At 39.6% G+C, this 19,594-nt stretch overlaps 1 protein-coding gene across 3 annotated transcripts in view; it reads right to left on the reverse strand.

Moving 5' to 3' along the window:
- Positions 1-6,886: 6,886 nt before the first annotated feature.
- Positions 6,887-19,594, reverse strand: part of tlx2 (T cell leukemia homeobox 2) — a 32,825-nt gene continuing 20,117 nt past the window's right edge. For 2 of the 3 annotated variants that reach the window (XM_034182163.1, XM_034182160.1), the window contains one exon: positions 7,286-7,927. In XM_034182163.1, coding sequence (XP_034038054.1) covers positions 7,711-7,927 — 217 coding nt within the window. In that variant the 3' untranslated portion in view covers positions 7,286-7,710. The other variant, XM_034182161.1, reaches the window with a different exon arrangement.

Raw genomic sequence — 19,594 nt, forward strand, 5'->3', positions numbered from 1 at the left:
AAAAATTTAGATTCCATGTTAACTTTTTGTTTGTTTGTTTTACTGTATATGTAGCTATTTATTTGTTTATTTATTTATTTATAATTTTGGATGAGACCTTGGACAGTAAAGTTCAGATTCTATGTTGACTCTTTAATTTATATGTAGGGGATTATTTATTTATTTATCTATTTATTTATTTATTGGATTTTTAAATTTTGGATGAAAACCTGGACAGAAAAATTAAGTTTAAATTTAGATTATTTATTTTTTTTTAACTTGTAGATGTTTTTTAAATTTGTATGTAGGGTTTTTTGTTTGTTTGTTTAGTTTTATTTATCTATTTATTTATTCATTTTTTGGACCTTGGACAGAAAAAAAAAATTTAATTCCATGTTAACCTTTTAAATTTATATGTAGGGAGGGGTTGTTTGTTTGTTTGTTTTGTTTTGGGGTTTTTTTTTTGCATGAGACCTGGGACTGAAAAATCAAAATTCCATGTTGACCTTTTTACTTTATGTGTAGTTTTTGTTTGTTTGTTGTTGCTGTTTTGTTTGTTTGTTGTTGTTGTTTTGTTTGTTTGTTTGTTTACATTTTTTGTTACTTTTCACAGTACAGAGTCGTTGTAAAACAAGTTTGGCCCCATATCAAGATGTGTCGCAAAAACAGGAGTCGTTTCCAAAAGGACTAGTCTTTAAAGAATCTGGCCAAGTTATTGTTCAAAGCCTTGTCTTGATCCAGGACAATCATAAACCCAGACACTCTGATTCCTTGCTCAGCTTCTCAAATGCTACAATCACAGCATCCATTGATCCTGCAAAGATCACAGCATTGTCCACAAATTCAAAGTCAGTCAACATTTCATTGACAACAAGGCACTGGCACACAGTCCATGCAAGCACTGAATAGTGTAGGAGCCAGAACACATCCTTGAGGAACACCAGAATTCACTGGGAAGATGTTAGAGACTCTGTAACTACTCTGCAAGGTGTCCCATCAACTCCAACATAGAAGACATAATCCCATGTGAATTAATTCATTTAACTTATCCATGATGGACATATTTTTCTGTCACTGCGCACTGTTATCAGGACTTTGCTGCTGATGCGTCAACGCTTGTGTTTGTGCTTGAGCACGTCTAAGCTTCTTTTTGTCCATCATGCATACTCTGTGTCCTTGTGTGCACAAAAGAATATGCACATGCAGATTAGATCATGTGATATTGTGTACCTATTTGAATGAACCATGTCCGCTCATCATGTCAGCGGGTTCAGTAAGATGTGAAGTGGTTGATATGCCAAAGGAGGATTTCTTCATTCATCATTCAGCTCAGCTGTGACATGTGGTTACTGAATTTTCCTCCTACAGTGCCAAGATGTCAAAAATTAATGAGAATTTTTCTGAAACTACATTTTTTTCTATCTGCGGGATCAGGATCACTGGACCAGAATTTGAGAAAACAGAAAATGTTTGTGTAGCTGGTTGATTGCAAAAAAGAAAAAGAAAGAAAGAAAGGGGAAAAAAATGTGTTTTTATTTTAAGTATAGCTGTGATAGATAAAATCATAGGTTAAAAAGACAACTATCAAAACATATGTAAATATAAAAAAAAAACCTAGTATAATACAATTAATTGGTTTGATTAATAATTGCTTATAACTGGGTTTTCTGTCAGATTTGAAAATATGTCATTTTTTTAAGTAGCCCATTGTAGGATTTAAACTACTGATTTTTCATTTTACCTCTACTTCAACATCTCACACAAATTAATAATCAAAAATAAACTCTTAATAAATAAGTTTTTTAACATATGCACTGGGTAAATAGAATTTTCCATTGGATCAGCATGCGTATATTACTAATGGAAACTAAGCAGCTGAAGAAGCATGAAAGCCTTTTGTTAACAAAACTTCGCGTGTCAACATGTTACCAAAGGTCACCAACAGTTTTGGCAGTTTGGAAGCAACGCTTGCTTTTTTGTAAATTGAGTGACTACAGGAGCTGTCAATACCTGAAAACGATCATTTGGACTTCATATCTGTTATCAAGAGAAAACATCATGCCTGGGCTTGTATTTTTTTTGTTTTGTACATCTTTAACGGTTCTGCAAAGAGTTTTTTGTTACTGAATCACTGATAAATAAACTGCAGAGGTGCATACATTTGGACACCCTTGTCATTTTATTGATTTGAATACATTTAGCACTAATTATTGGAAGACAAAATTGGTTTGGTAAGCTCATTGAACCCTGACCTCCTTACACAGGTGAATCCAGTCATGAGAAAGTATATTTAAGGTGGCCATTTACAAATGTTTCTCCTCTTTGCATCTCTTCTAATGAGTGGCAACATGGGAGCCTCTAAACAACTCTCAAATGACCTGAAAACAAAGATTGTTCAACATCATGGTTTAGGAGAAGGATACAAAATGCTATCAGAGATTTCAGCTGTCAGTGTCCACTGTGAGGAACATAGTGAGGAAATGGAAGACAGCAAGCACAGTACTAGTTAAGGCCCGAAGTGGCAGGCCAAGAAAAATGTCAGAAGGAAGCAAAGGATCAGTGTAGTTGCCAAGTTTGATCAAAACTGAATTTGGTGTTCTGAAGATATCTTAAGAACATACATACAAACATTGAGATCAAAGGCGATCACAAGAATGTATGCATCTAAAAAAGAAAAAAGAAAAACCCTCACGAAATACATATAGTTCAGTATTAACAGATGAACTGTGTTAATGAAGTCAGATGGAATGAATTCAGATTTTATAGCCCATGAGGAGGAAACCATTCTTGCATTAACATCACCCACATTCTTCAGCAAATATAGATTTCTTCTGTCCCAGTTCTTCCTTTCAGTTGGCCAAATAAATAAATAAACTAAAAACTAATATCACTGACCAAATTTTGACCCCCAAAATTAAAGCTACACTGTAGTGATATGGTCAGATAATCACAACTTGATGTTTAGTTTCATCAGTCTGACATAATACTTTACCATAATGTTTGGCATCTCAGGAGCACATGCATTACTGTAATATGCATTATGTTATTGTTAATATTATTATTAATATTATTACTGTTGTTTTTATGTGTAATTGCTCACATCTTCTATTCTTACATGGAGGAAAAAGTACACACACTGTGTTTAAATATACATGATAAGGCATACTGCTGGTTTTGGGCTTTATCTGGCACACAGGCTGCCAGTTTGAAAGCCCTTGTTTTAAATTGTCTTGATCCAACAGACACCAGAAACCTCCATCTGTGTGGCCAAATATACCCAAAAATAAATACACAAATCACATTTTAAAAATGAAGATCTAGCTGGTACCACAGTTCAAATGGAGATTTATCTCATGCTTTGGTTGCATATTATGGAATGAAACGTATTCAACGAATGATTTGTGAGCTGATATTGTATCTGCACTGGGCTGTTACTGATGCATGATGGAAATTGTACACGAACTGACACTATTTGCTACAGGTTTAGATTTTAAAGTCAACTGAAGTTACACAAGCAGACTGATGATGACTTTAATGTTTACTGTGCTGCAGATTGAAACACCTGATGGGAGCAGACGGAGTCTGACTCAAGAGCACAACAGCTTTTTGTTCAAATCAAAGTACCTGATAGGAAGTCTGATATACCATGAGGCTCTTGTTCATCTTGTATGGTGACGTTTTATTGGATAAAGACAGGGCTCTCGCCACAGAAACGGGGGGGGGGGGGGGGGGTGAGAGAGTGAAAAAAAAATCACACAGCCATGACAAGAGAGAAGAAAAATCTTTAAGCACCTGTAGAAAAGCACAATGCATGGTTTTGAAAACAGCAAAGGCAGGAATTTTTCCAAAATGGGCCAAGTCACGTCTTCAAGGCATCCCAGAGTGACAGATGAAAGCAGCAGGGAGCAGAGGAAATGGGGGCTGAGGAGGCATCACCTGGAGCACCGCCTGCTATTGACAGGATCCCAACCAGGCAAGACGGCCTGGAAACTGACTAAACACAGCGCCCAGAGAGCGCAGCGACTTGCTGGGGGTGGCTGCCCTTGCAGACAGCGGTTTTGAACCAGATCATCAGATGCTGGTGATACGATGTTTACCCAGAACCAAAGAGGCGAGATTAACACGCGGCCGACATTCTGCACACAGTCCAGCGGAATGGAGGTGAGACACAACAACGCCTGAGTTTTGTGATGTACGTTGACTCACTTACGAGCAAAGGTTGTGTTTACGGTGCGCGTATCACCTGTTTTTGTTAAGATTTTGGTGATAGAAGATTTTTTGCATGATATGCGGACATAAAGTTGCTGAATGTTTACGGGCTTCTGGTGTGTGGAGGCTATGAGTCTCAGACAACAGTGGAAGCAAATACCACAGCTGGTTACCCCCCCACACACACAAATAATGTACTTTTGACACTTAAAAATAGAACCCATCTGTGTGTAAAGTGTACCTCCTATGTCACACATGCATACATGGCTGGTTCAGCTATGTAAACGAGAAACAGAAAAGCTCAGATTAAAACACACAGATGAAGTGTTGCAGCATGATCTGCTCAGCATACTGTTATGCTACTAAATTGTTGTTTAAAATGACATTTGGACCACCTTTAATAAAAATGGGTTTAAGTCACCTGATGACCCATATTAGGACGGATAGAAAAACAATCAAAGCAACAAGTACCAATTAAAAACAGGCATCACAGAACCAGTACATTAGACATGGTAACAACGGTATGTTAGAAGCCCTTTTTAAATGAAAGAAAACACTTCCTTAAAGAACTATATGTATGTTTGATCAGTTTTTGCTGTTTAGTCTGTTTTTTTGGTCGCATTCATCTCCACAGAGCTCCCCCTACAGTTCAGGAGTACATATGTCACAAAACTGTCTTAAAAACTCAGATTCTCCCCATACGTAGCAAGTTTGGCAACAACTGGTTATGTGCAGCAGAAGACATTTTGCTCACAGTTTTAGATCAAAAAATGCTTCCAGTGATTTTGGCCTTTAACTCCATGAACCCCAAATTTGGAAGTATGTTGGCATCAGACTACCACACATAGAAACATGTACAGAAGCTGTTATCACACTTTGAGCTTTTACCTTTAAAATCGATATATCAGATTCTCTGTTGTGGACAAGTAGGGAATGCAGGCAGGTCATTCCAATACCCGTACCTACTTCCTCTGCAGCCACTCCTTTGTAATGTGTGCCGGATGTAGTTTTGCGCTGTCATTTTGAAAAATGCATGGACATCCTTGGAAAAGGTGTCGCCTTGAAGGCAGCATACACTGCTGTAAAATCTCAATGTATTTATTTATTAATTTATTTATTTATTTTGCTTTTTGCATTACTGATGCGACTGCAGATGAGTCTGTTATCTTTGCTAAGGGCAAAGACACAATCCCCATATCATGACAGGCCCTGGCTTTTGGACTTGTTGTTTATAACAGTCAAATTTTTCCAGTTTGGGGTTGCAAAATTTGTAAGGTTCAAACGTGAAATGGCCAAATTGTGAAATGGTCATGCAAGCTGATTGGAGAGCCTCAGCTTCATTCAAAATCCCTGTATACTAAACAGGTAGAGAGGATAGCTGGCTCGATTCTGAGAGACGACTCCCACCCTTTTAATGGTGAGTTTCAGCTGCACCCTTCAGGTCAGAGGTTCAGGATATCAGCTGGTAAAACCAAACGTTACAAAAACAACTTTGTACTAGCAGTCATCAGTGCTGTTAACAATTAATAGAAACTCCAATATAACTTATGTATTTATTTTTTTGCATAGTTTCTTTTACCTTGTTTTTATGAACAGCACATTTTTATTTATTTATTTTTATCCTTTGGCTTGGTATGACGTTTTTAGACTTTTTATGTATTGATGTTTGAACTCATCTTGTTTTTATTTTATCTTGGGTTCCGGCCTTGTTCTTTTAGCCTTTTAGCACTATCGTCACTTTGTCTTGTTCTGTGTTGCTCTGTGTGTTTACCAAACAAGATGACTCACTCACTGTAAACCAAATTTACCCAAGGATATAATAATAAATTGAATCTTGAATCATAGTGTGTGTGTGTGTGTGTAGAATTCCACTTGTATTTAAGAAATGAGGCAAGAAGTTGCAGTTGTAACATTGTGCTTATTGTTTGCACAATCCAATTCCGTTACACTCAGTGAATCATACAAATTTGATTTCTATTCAGCAATAGGAGTTGATGCTAAAAAGGCCCGAAGTTATTCTGAAAATTTCCAATTGATCCGAGCATTTTCAGGCAAATGTGTGAAAGCGGGAGCCTGTTAGACAGATGGTAAATGTGATTACAGTCCCGCTTCAGGCTGAGTGGTTAAAAAACGGGAAGTTTGAGCACACAAATTTGAAGCTCGTTGTTTGCTGTGATGAAATTTACCACATTGTGCTCCCGGTTTGCTGTAAAATGAGCCATGGCAATTGCAGCTTTTACTAAAGGTGTTCCAATAAATTCATCTGAATCAAATGAGAAAATAAACACCAACCAACCCAAATGGCCATTTGGCAGCTGGGCAACCTTTACTTTCTCTTTTACTCTGATTCTAATTTGAGCTGCCATTGGCTTTCAGGTTTTTATTTATCAGGGGAGAGCTTTGCTTGGCAAGCTTTCTGTTTTTGGCAAAGCCTTGCTTCACTACTGCACCCGAGAGCTGTAGTCAGCAATTTTTATGGATTAAAACAAAAAACAAAAAAGTACCGCATTGACCTTCTGATGCAATTCAAAGGTATCTTACCTTTGGGTGGTTTTAAGCCTTAATGCATAATTAAGATTAAGTACTCTTCTGAAACCGTGAAGCATTGTTGCACAATAATGACACAGAACAGGCCGTGTGTGTGCGTGCGTGTGTGTAAGAAACCAGAAGACACAACAAGATGAAGAGAGGTTTGTCATCTTTTCAAAAAGTCACAATATCATTTAATATAAAACACCTTTAAACTGAACATCATGAGGAATCTATGATCAGGAGTTCCACCGGTCCACTACCACTTAAAAAACTGCGGTCAGGGAGGAGCTCCACCTCCACAGCAGGTGACTTCAATGGTACTTCTGAGTGCACACAGAAAAGGGTTTAAACATGCATTTTACTACATTGTACAAAGTGAAAAGCGAAAAACAGGAGGCCTTTTTTTTTGCCATTTCGGCAGAGAGTCAGCATCTCTGGGGGATGGGGGTGGGGGATGGGGTAACAACAGTCTTGGTAGTTGGGCATGTACACAGGTGTCCATTTGTTTCCTGGCACTTAGGGATAAAGCGTCCTCCTCTCTTTTAGACCGACAGCTGAAGGGAAAGCGGAAACTTTGTGTAAGGCAGGAAAATGACTCAACACAGTTTAGATAACACTTGTAGAGGTGCGTACTTTTGAATTCTGACAAACAGCAACTGTCACTGCGGCTCCTATGTTGTAAAGTCCGCATGCAGTGTTTAGTTGGTCTTGGTACACCATGTTGCTGGTGTCGATCAATGAATAAGGAACCACACGTCCATTCTTTTTCTTTTTTCCCCCAAAGCAGGGATCATTTTCCTATGAATCTCTGACAATCCCATAAAGGTGCTGCGTTTTTGAACGTCAGACACTTCAGAAATAGACTGTAGAGATTCCTGTTGTCCACTTATATACTGATGACACTGACACTTTGATTTACATATATAAAGCCCAGTTTCATCCCTCCCTCTACCCTCTCTTTCTCTCTCTCTTCCACACATTCATACAAGCTCACACTACAGATGCCACGGAGGTGACGGAGGTCACCTTACTGTCTTCTGCCCAGGGTTGCAGGTTCTGCAGTGCGTAGAGGGAGGAGTTGTGTAGGCAGAGCGGGTCAGGCTGCAGAGGCTGGCTCAACGTCTTCTGGAAAGCTTCCTGCTGAAGCTGCAGCATCAGTCGGTTAGCCTGCTGTCTCTCGGCCTCTCTTTCCTCCGCAGTCTGTCTCCTGGGTGGATGGAGGAAGCAAGCACAGAAGGGACTGGGTTAAGGAGCCATTTAATATGTATGTATAGGTAGCATTAACCAGCTTCACATATCAGCATTTATGGCTAACAAGACCATAATCACCCTTCTATAGTTATTCTTTATCTTTACCAAGGAGATTATATTTGTTTGACAATCTATCTCTTGTACATGTAATTTTTTTGTCAGAAATACTGTGAACATACAGATCTTGTTGAAAAGGTTATCATTTATATGTGCTAAGTCATTAACCTCTTCTTTATTTGGCTGCTCTTATTAGGGGTCGCCACAGCAGATCAGTCGTTTCCATCTCACCCTGTCCTCTGTATCTTCCTATGTCACACCAACCACCTGCATGTCTTCCCTCACCACATCCATAAACCACCTCTTTGGTCTCCTTCTTCTCCTCCTGCTTAGTGGCTCCATCTTCAGCATCCTTCTCTGTATATACCCTGGGTCCCTTCTCTGCACATGTCCAAACCATCTCAATCTCACCTCTCTGACTTAGTCTCGAAACTGGCCCACCTGAGCTCTCCCTCTGATATGTTCAGTTCTAATCCTGTCCATCCTCGTCACTCCCAAAGAGAATCGCCACATCTTTAGCTCTACCTCCTGAGTTTTTGTTAGTGCCACTGTCTCTAAGCCATCCAACGTAGCTGGTCTCACTACTGTCTTGTGGACTTTCCCCTTCACTCTTGAAGATATTCAGTCACAAATCTCTCCTCCCACCTTTCTCCACCCACTCCACCCTGCCTGCACTCTCTTCTTCACCTCTCTACCACACTCTCCATTACTTTGAACAGTTGACCCCAAGTATTTAAACTCATCAACTTTCACCACCTCTGCTCCTTGTATCCACACTATTCCACTGGCCTCCATCTCATTCACACACATGTACTCAGTCTTGCTCTTACTGACTTTCATTCCCTTGCTCTCCAGAGAATATCTCCACATTTCCAGGCGAGACTCAACCTGCTCTCTACTCTCACTACAAATCACAATATCATCTGCAGACATCATAGTCCATGGAGACACCTTTCTGATCTCATCTATCAACCTGTCCATCACCATTGCAAACAAGAAAGGACTCAGCCTCATTCAAGACGGAGGTGGGATTACACCAAGGATCAGCTCTGTCATTCCTACTGCACATCTCACCATTGTCATACTGTCCTTGTACATGTCCTGTACTACCCTAACATACTTTTTTGCCACTCCAAACTTCATCATACAATACCACAACTGTTCTCTTGGCACCCTGTCATCAGCTTTCTCTAAATCCACAAACACACATTGCAACTCTTTCTGGCCTTCTCTATACTTCTCCATCAGTACTCTCAATGCAAACATTGCATCTGTAGTTCTCTTTCTTGGCATGAAACCATATTGCTGCTCACAGATCTTCACCTGTTTTCTAGACCTAGCTTCTACTACTTTTTTCCCATAACTTCATGCTGTGGCTGATCATCTTAATGCCTCTGTAGTTACTGCAGCTCTGCACATCACCCTTGTTCTTAAAAATAGGAACCAGTACACTTCATCTCCACTCCTCAGGCATTATCTCATTTTCCATAATGTTATTATCTGGATTATCTGGTGAGAAACTCCATTGCCATCTCTCCTAGACATTTCCATGCCTCTGCAGGAATGTCTTCTGCACCAACTGTCTTTCTACTCTTCATTCTCTTCATAGTTGCCCTCACTCATCCTTACTAATCTCTTGCACATTCTGATTTACTCTCTCCACATCATCCAGCCTTTTCTTGTTCTCATTTTCTTCATTCATCAGCTCCTCAAAATATTCCCTCCACCTTCTCTACACACTCTCCTCGCTTGTCAGCACATTACCATCTGCATCTTTCACCACCCTAATCTGCTGCACAGGCTTTCCAGCTCTGTCCCTTTGTCTGGCCAATCAGTACGAGTCCTTTTCGCCTTCCTTACTGTTCAGCTTCTTGTGCAGTTCATTATATGCCTTTTCCTTAGCTTCTGCCACTTCTCTTATCACCTTACGCCACATCTCCATCTACTCCTGTCTACTTTCTTCATCTGTCCAACTGTTTGAATTCTTTATTGCCAACCTCATGCTTCTCCTTTGCCCTAAAATGCATCCTAGTTACACAGTAAATTATACAAATTATAAGTTGATTTTGAAAAAGGTAGGGTATCTAAGGCATATCAGATGGCTGAAGAGTATCAGGTGATGAATGAAAATATAATATTACTATCTATATGATACACAGAGGCTTCTGTGTGTCTGCATGCCTGCATGTGTATGGCTTCGAACATGCAGAAAACGGGGGGCATTTCCTATACTTATGTATTAAAAAACAAAAATGTAAAGTTGATAGGACAAATATTTTTTTGAGAAATTAGCCATTTTTGCTATCCAGTAAACAGTGGACATTGTGCTGCTATGCACCATGGAAGTTCGGAGTTTGGCGGTTTTAACTATTGTTTTTGTGGTTCTTGTTAGTTTAACAATGTCATCAGTGTTATTAATTGATTGTGATTTTGTCATTCAATTGGTTTAGTCAGTTTAGTTAAGTGTTATGTTGCTGTTATCATGGGTGACTAAAGTCTCATGCTCCTGGAACCATCAGTGAAATGCTTTTAATGTCTTCCACCACAGTCTCTGTTTGTCAAAGTAAAAGCACCTGCTTGCAGCAGAATGCAGAAAAGACAAAAACCTCTGTGTACGTGCGTGCAATTGTGGAGAGTTGACATTTGCTGTTTCATATGTTTATGTATTTTGGGTCATGGGTGAATGGCGGCAAAACCGAACATTGATAGAAGTAATATTTTTAGAGAAGCTACATATATTAGCTAACAACACTGAACAATAGACAATGATATTTACATTCTGGGCACACATGTGCCAGTCCAGCAGGGGGCAGTAAATTATCTCTAAATTAAAAGTGTGAGTGCCTGATTTTATTTAGTAAGTTCAATGTAAGTACATAATTGTAAACACAGTACATTAAAAATACATGGATGACACAAGAAAGTGAAAACACATTTCCATTGTGGTCCATTTAATAATCAAATGACAAGATAGAAGGAAAAATAAAATAATAATAACAATAATAATAATAGTGTGTATATGATAACAAGAACCTAAACAATTTATAAATACATTAAGACAGTAAATTAACATTAAAAAATACACAATTGACAGGAAAAAAGAGCTGAGTTCTTCTTCTAAAAAGGTAAGGTTGCTGAAACATCCTGGATTCACACACACATTCCAACTCATGATAGAAATTTTGCACAATTTATCACCACCCTTGAAAAATGTCAGCTACCTATTTTATAACCACTACCCAATCTAGAGCCTGTGGATCCCCGCAGGCAACGCACTAGTATATACATTACCAGTGGAATTTCTGTAACAGTCTTTCATATTAAAAACCATTTTCTTGTTTTTTTTAATATATCAAGTAAATAAACAAATAAAAAAGCTGCAAAGAAAAGCAGTTAAAAAGACCAGTTTTCTTTCAAATTGGCTGCATTTTTTTCAATGTTTATTTAACACCTGTGCCAATTCCTACAGCTTCAGGCAAGATGAGAGCAGATCCAGATGAGTGACAGGTGCTGGCAAGGGAACATGACAAAAAACAAGAGGGGAAGGGCTCACCATGCATGTTCCGCCTCAAGGTGCACGGCTACATCTGCTGCCTTTCTGTTCAGCTCAGCATGTGTTAACAATCACATGCATCCTGTATAGTGTGTCAGTGAGCGCTGATAGAATGTGTGCACACACGGACCTGTTGGAAAACGATAACGCCCTTTTAGTGGAACACACACTGTATTTGTGTTGGACGCTGACCAACACCAGGTGACTGAATTTTTAATGATCAGATGAAAAGTCGACAGGATTATTGAGTGTGACCCGAGAAGAGAAAAGCAGCAGAGGGAAGAATAAGTTGAGGTTTTAGTGAAACAAGCTGAACTGACATAATCTGAATTTCAAGCACCACTCATTCAAATATGAGGGCTCTTTTTTTTTCTTTTTTTTTTTTTTATGTACAAAGTCATTTAATTTTCAGTCTAAACTGTGACGTGTACAGATTTTATCACGGTGGTATTTTTCTGTTTGTTTAATTTTCTACTCAAGGGAGCAAACTCTGACATCCTCATGATGAATGACGTCAATTTGCTATATCACTAGTTAAACATGGCAATCACAACTCAGGCCAAATTATTAAAAGCCAGTAACGGTGGCGGTAGGTGTGGCTCAAGGACTCATCTATTTGTTCCTGCACGTTACAGGGGAAGAAGAAGGAAAATGTTCCTGTAGCGCTTTTCCATCTAGCAGATGCTCAAAGCGCTTTACAGTAATGCCTCACATTTACTTCTCCAGCCGAGGCTGGTATCAGTTTTTTACAGCTAGGTGGGCTAAGACAAATGAAGATTAAATGTCTTATCCAAGGACACAGACAGGTAGCATGGGCAGGATTCAAACCCAGGTCTACATATTGACAGACCAGCCTCTTATCCACTGAGCCGCCTGTTGTGGTACAAATACCAATCCAGGGGAATCACCATTTATATTACAGGAACATTTGGGGTTATGGTTAAAAATTTAATGTGGAGAATTCATCATTTCTCTAGATCAGCCTTTCTCAAAGTGTGGTCCGCAGACCGCTGGTGGACTACTGATGGTCCATGAGCAACTTAAAAATGTTTCTCTTCTGGCCTAAAAAAATACCTCCAAAGACTAATGATAGTAATGTACTGTTGGAGTGGTAAGCTGACCTATTGTTTTTTAATATTTGTGGAGGCAGGTGGTCCACATTTTTTTATTGGTGGTCCTTTGTCTGAAACACTTTTTCCCCCTGTGATCACACTTACATTTTAGTGAATTTTCATCAGCACTGCTTGACACGGATTGCTGTAAACTGGAATAAAATTATGAATATTTAGCATCCGCCATCCAGTCAACTATTCTTGAATTCTTCCAGATCTCTGTTGAAACGTACTCACATTATTCCTTAGTCTCAAGATGCACAGGAGACACTAACAATGAAAAATGGATCAAAACTAATACAAAATCCTGAAAATGACTAAAGTATCCTTTTCATGAGGATGTAGAGTTTCATCCCAAAGTCCAAGCTGATGAAATACATGTGTATCTCAAAAATTTGAATATCATGAAAAAGTTCAATATTTTTTGCCAGGTATTTCAGAAAGTGAAAACTTTGTTTATCCTAGACTCATAAGATGTTTCAAGCATTTTTAAATACACTCTAACATAACAGAAATCAAACTTTTTCTATGATATTCTAATTTTTTTAGATGGATCTGTAAGTAAACATTAAATCTGAATATGGCTCAAACAGGAGGGTCTATATTATGAAATTAGAAGAGTATTCAGATGTACATCTCTTCTCCAAACTACAGTCACTGGATTTGTGACAATACCTAAAAAAAATCTGCAGTACTAAAAAAAAATCATGCATGAAAAGGTAGATACTTAGAAATATTCTAGCTTTTATACTAAATACTTGAATTACTCTAGGCAGTGTAACCATAAGACACCTTAAACAATGCCTGGTCCTGGCGATAGGTCCAACCACCCAAGACCCATGAGTTTAGGGGGGAGAAAGGTCTGGAATACTGGAACTTTAAGAACATTCCTTATTGTGACAGTCTACGACATGGAGCATATATTTGGGATGTGTCCAAATCCACTTTTCTATTTAGAGGATGTGTAATCTGGTTGGGTTGGGTTTGTTTTCTTAATTATTCATGGGTGTGTTTGGGAAATAATGTGAAATAAAGTAACTGGAGCATCATCTCTTATCCTACATTGCAAGTCGAGACATGTTGGGAGCATGCACTGGTGTCACATTTTCAAACCTCCATGACACCACGGAAAAATCTTGGGTCCATCACCACCTCTCAAAAGTAAGCATCTATCTACCAACACCAGGTGAAGTATGGGTGTCCCCTTGACCTTCTCCAGCAACTGGGGTCCTCAACACTCAGACATCTATGTGCTGGATCATGCATAAAGAAACCCACCAAGTAACTGCTCATTTTACATAAAGTCATTGCAGTAGTACTCAATGATCCTCTGAAGGTACCTGGTACCAAAGACATCCAGTCATCACCTTATGCCAGTGGTTAGCATCCAAATCTCACAACCATTCAGTAAAACTGGTAGCAACAGGACCCTAACGCCTCTATCCACTGCTGCTGTACCGCAAGATCAAATCAAATCAATTTTATTTATATAGCGCCAAATCACAACAAACAGTTGCCCCAAGGCGCTTTAAGGCAAAAGCCATACAATAATTACAGAAAAACCCCAACGGTCAAAACGACCCCCTGTGAGCAAGCACTTGGCGACAGTGGGAAGGAAAAAGATGCTTAGGGCCCGGTGCCACTGGTGAGAGGATTAATTGCGCATGAAGTGAGTATACAAAGTACGGGCGTTCATTGTCATCCACAACAAAAATGGACAAAAATGACAAATGTCCCAGTATGAATTATGGATATATTAATAATATATAGCGAATATATGATGAACAATCACGGTTGTATAATGCATGTAGTGAGGAAACAGATCAGAAGCACTGCGATTATCACGGCAGTATTACAGGTGTATTATGAATGCATCGTGCACGGCATCTGCACTGCGGTCATAAAAGAAGCGCACTCGGGCCATCGGCATCACTATTCACACCAACAATACAGCCTCTGGAGCATTTGCTGGACTTGGAGAAGTTGACTGGAGTAAACAAGCAGTGAACAGGGCGAGTGGTGACGTCAGCAGATCACATCAGAGCGCAGCTCGTCTGAACGATTATAACAAGAAGGTAAATCTGTTATAAACATAGAAATAAATACTGTAACAGCTGCAGACAAGAAGGAAAAAACACGCAACTGTTTTATCAAGCCTTGACAATGTAAACAAGTCAAATAATCACCCTTTTAGACGGCTCAAAATGCTTTCTGCAGCTTGTTAGCCCAGCTGCAGCTTCCTCTGTGATTCAGGAGGTGATCAGAGCCGTTTTCAACAGCCAATTTGCAGAATAAAATGATTACTCCTCCACAAAATAATTATTTTATATAAGCAGCATCCAGCGAAGAGTGTGTGGCAGCCGGTAGAACAAAAAACGGCGTCCAGCTGTGAACACTGCACATCTGATTTGCATCTGCCGCAAATCAGATGCAAAGCAGACGTAATAAAAATGCTTTATTTGTGGCCAATCTGTATGCAGTCTCTACAACTTATTTTAGTTCGTGATGTGGACATGATGGGCACGCAAAATATCCATTTTACACACTGTCCCAGTCTGCTGCCAAGCTGCAAATCCCTGTCAGTTGTGGATATAAGCACATGACGGTGGATATACCGCGAATAGATTGAGTATGTATGGAGTATGTAAGGCAGATGTCATCCGCAGCCAAAATTTTGTGCAGCTCAAAAATCCTGGCAACGGAAAAACGTGCCTCTGCAGATAATTACGGACGTGTGCGGGTGTCGGCCGACTCATACAAGCATGTTTCACAGATATTGCGGATGGTAAGTGAAAATGAACCAATTTTGTGCGCAATCCATACGCAAATCCTCCTAAACGCCAGTGGGACTGGGCCCTTAGAAAGCGGACTAAAATGAAATACCAGATCTGTGCCGACGTGTCTCAGAGCGTCAGCAAAGACCAACCACCAAAGCTCACAAAGGTGAAGCACTGAGATGAAATTTTGTTTTTTACTTTAATGTTTACTTTTATTTCAGTCACTTCATACACTTCAGTTACTTCATATAAATGCCACAACTTTGTGCTGAACTTCAGATTAGATTTTTGCTGGTCAGTGGTGTAATTGCTTCCTCATGATTGTGATCCATCCACACAGTACTTGACCAAAATCCCATTTGAAGGCCAACACACCCACTGGTATACGTAAGAGTGCAGTTATACTTGCTATTTACACTACATGGATACTGGGCATGAAAACTACAATGGTGTTAGTTGTACACAAATTACACTTGCATAGTGGGTATGCAAGCATAATGCCTGTTTATATTTGGGACCATTTGCACCATAAAATAGTAACTAATGTCCCAAGTCATGATTCTGGATCAGAATCTCAATATTGGCGCATTTTCGTCCCTCCACCAAATTTCAATGTCATCTCTTCATGAGTTATTGAAAAACATAAAAATCGACAAGCTCTGGTGGAAACATAAGCTTTGAGGTAGCACGAGTAACTAAATATAACAGCCAAACTGAAACACTATTTTACAAATGAGCAGCATCATTGTGCAGTGAAGCTCTGAAAGATGATCCCAGCATAAATGCTGGCTGCTCCACTGCATTTGGCAATTTTTTCTTTCTTCCAGCCAGAAAATCTTCCAAGAACAATGAAACGAGACACAAGTGTCTTTTTGAAATGTGCCATTAATATCACACAGCACAATAAATGAAGAATCACCATCCAAATCAACAATAAACCAGGAGTGTGTATACGGCATCGAGATGTCACAAGCACAAACAGGCCTCGAAAACACACTTTCATGCACATCAACCTCCATCCATTAGCCACACATTATTGTTAACAACATTATCATAATCTGATTTGCAGGCTGTTGATTTGATCATCCTCTTGTTACTAGCGTAGCTGTCACGCAAAGACATCCCTCATGCTCATCCTATCAGGTGCACACTATAGGGAAATGGCATAAATCTGAATAAAACTAGAAAATCAGAAAAACGAGTTAAGACAATCCCCGTTACTCGCGACATGTCATTTAGTTGTTGAATTTGTTGCCCATTTTCATTTCTATCTCGTCGGGGTGACGAAACGTGTGTTCATTTTGACTGGCTTCAGCCAAAGCCATAAGAATATTTGGAAGTGCGTGGTGTTTGAAGAATTAACTTCAACAATTTTGTGAAATGTTTCAACACATTTTCACTCACATTTTGAAGCAAAATGGTTTTTTGGCTGAGTGTCAACATGTGACGAGTTGAGCAGCCCCTTGGAGTCATTTAGTAATATATGGGGAAACCCTAACCTTAACCATGATCATAACCAGGTAACAACAGAGTTTGGCACCTGGGACAACTAGGACTGAGTTAAGGTTAGGGGTAAGGGTAGGTTACAGTTAAGGGTAGGGATAGGGGTAGGTTTAGGATTGGGGTAAGGGTAGAGTTAAGGGTAGGGTTAGGGATAGGAACAGGGATAGGGGTAGGTTTAGGGTTAGGGTTAAGGTTAGGGTTGGCGTTAAGGATAGGGATAGGGAAAGGGATATGGATAGAGATAGGGGTAGGGGTTAGGAGTATGGTTAGCCTTGGTCCCAGTTCACACCTGGTGCCACGTTTACAGCGGGTTGAGTTCTCTTGTACCCCACAACCATCCAAACATAGATATTCACACTGCTATCCAGTAGATGCAGAAGCACACACTTAACAAACAGAATTTTCAGTTTTGCAAATGCCTTTATTTGTTAAACATGAAAAAAATGACATATTTACAAATACACATTTTTTTTGTAAAAAACAAAACACACACGTTACAGTAACTTGTGTGTTGGTTTTTACAAATAAATAAACCAACCAACCAGTGATGAGAGGAGGCTCATTTTACCATAATGCCTTTTGGCATCTGTGTGTGTTAATGCTCAAACCTTCAGATTTAGCGCATTACCTTAATTACAAAGTTGACGTTAATGTCGATAAACTGTCCGGAATTAATTTTCTTTATAAATCAAACCATAAGTGAAAACTGCCTTGCTTTTGATGTCTTCTGCCACACGTCTGTGCTGTTTCATGTTGAAAGTAAATGACATTCCCTTACAGCAGTAGGCAGGGCGCACAAATACAGAAGCTCTGACTCATTGTTTGTGTTGGGTTTGTGATCACCTTTGATTTTACTCAAAAGTGTTGGCGGTGCTTAAACTCAAAACTGGCCTGTCAGTAGGTGCCAGTGTACCGGAGTCAATACTAAAAGTTAGCGGTTAGCTTTAGCGGTTTATCAGTTTAGCGGTATAAAAGTTAACTTTTCAGTTAGCGGATTAGCAGTTATCAAAGCTAACTTGTTGGTTAGCTGTGCCCACTACTGCCCATGTGTCACATTGATGCAAAGGGGCACTGACTAAGAGTAAGTATGTGAAAAGTTGGCAGTGAGAATGTGTAGACAGGTTTGGAAGCTTTCCTTGGTGGTACATGCCACCACATCCACTACACCAAGGAACCACCCTGGATCCTGTATGGAAATGACTCAGACAGACAGCCAGTCCATCTCTACCACCAGAAAGTAATAGTCTAAGGTTATAACCTGTGTCCACCTGGCCTTCTCCAGCTGCTGAGGACCTCAAAACTGAGGTATGTATGTGTGCTGGATCACACCCAGTGAAACGCACCACATGGCACAAAATGTCAGAGCTGGTGTCCCCTCACATTGCAAGCGATTTGATACAAAGTTATCCCACTGAGGTCAACTTTTACACTCTACAGCAGCACTTTCTAACTTTAAGGGTACAAATGACACACATTTTTCAATTTCCCACTTTCTGTTTCAAAGAAAGACAGAGTAAAGAAGTGCAGAAGCATCACAGTTTGAGCACATTTATTCCCACACATTTTCCTCACTTTTATTCCCACAGATTTTGGTTGCTTTTGTTTTTTACCCATTAAACGGACACGATTTACAGTCAGAGCAGCAGCTCTTTGCAGTCTTTCTTAATCGAGCCATGAATCGACAGCAGTCAAAATGTCAGCGCTGAAACGTTTTTTGCTTTAAGCACAAGTGGACCCCCCCCCACCACACACACACACACACACACACACACACACACACACACACACACACACACACACACACACACACACACACACTCTTCTGGCTGAAGCATTCAAAGTGTCCTACAACACAACACCTATTTTGCTTAGCGTAGCTTCCAGTCGAGGCCAGTTCGCTTGACCAAGCACAATTACTCGAGACTCCTGAAAGGCCTTTTAGAAAGATGCTGTTCAAAGCAATACTGAAATGCTCGCGCGAGGCATCGACCATAGACAGAAAAACGCACTCACTCACTTCATTCTAACTCTGCTTTATAGCCATTTGGAAGTAAACGAGGATGGAATCTAATTATCAGGCCCTGCCCCTCGTTAAGCCAACAGCACGCATATTTCAAAATCTTATTAAAGCGGAGGAACCACCTTTATGATTTTAGCTATTGCATATTTTTTTAGACTTCATTTTTACACTTAATACACATTAAAGCACTTGAGATTTCTGTGTAAATATATATACAGAAATATGTGTGTGTGTGTGTGTGTGTGTGTGTGTGTGTGTGTGTGTGTGTGTGTGTGTGTGTGTGCGTGCGTGTGTGTGTGTGTTAAAATGGGCATATAATGATGACAAACATAAAAATCTTGTACACTTTAATGCACTAGATCAACTGAAAAAGCTGCTTTTTTAGTCTGTTATATCCTGTAGAGATATTCTGCCACCTGCTGGATGGAGTGTCCGCCTTCACGTGATCTAACAATTTAAGCTAGCAACAGCGCCAAGAAACATGATGTCCACTCCGTTGCTAAGTACTAACAAATACACAACAAATGATAAATTTACTGGAATTTTGAAACACCATCATGTTTCAAAATTCATTCTGGAGTCATGCTGTGCTGGTACCTGC

Source organism: Thalassophryne amazonica, chromosome 11 (assembly GCF_902500255.1).
Source record: "Thalassophryne amazonica chromosome 11, fThaAma1.1, whole genome shotgun sequence".
NCBI lineage: Eukaryota > Metazoa > Chordata > Actinopteri > Batrachoidiformes > Batrachoididae > Thalassophryne > Thalassophryne amazonica.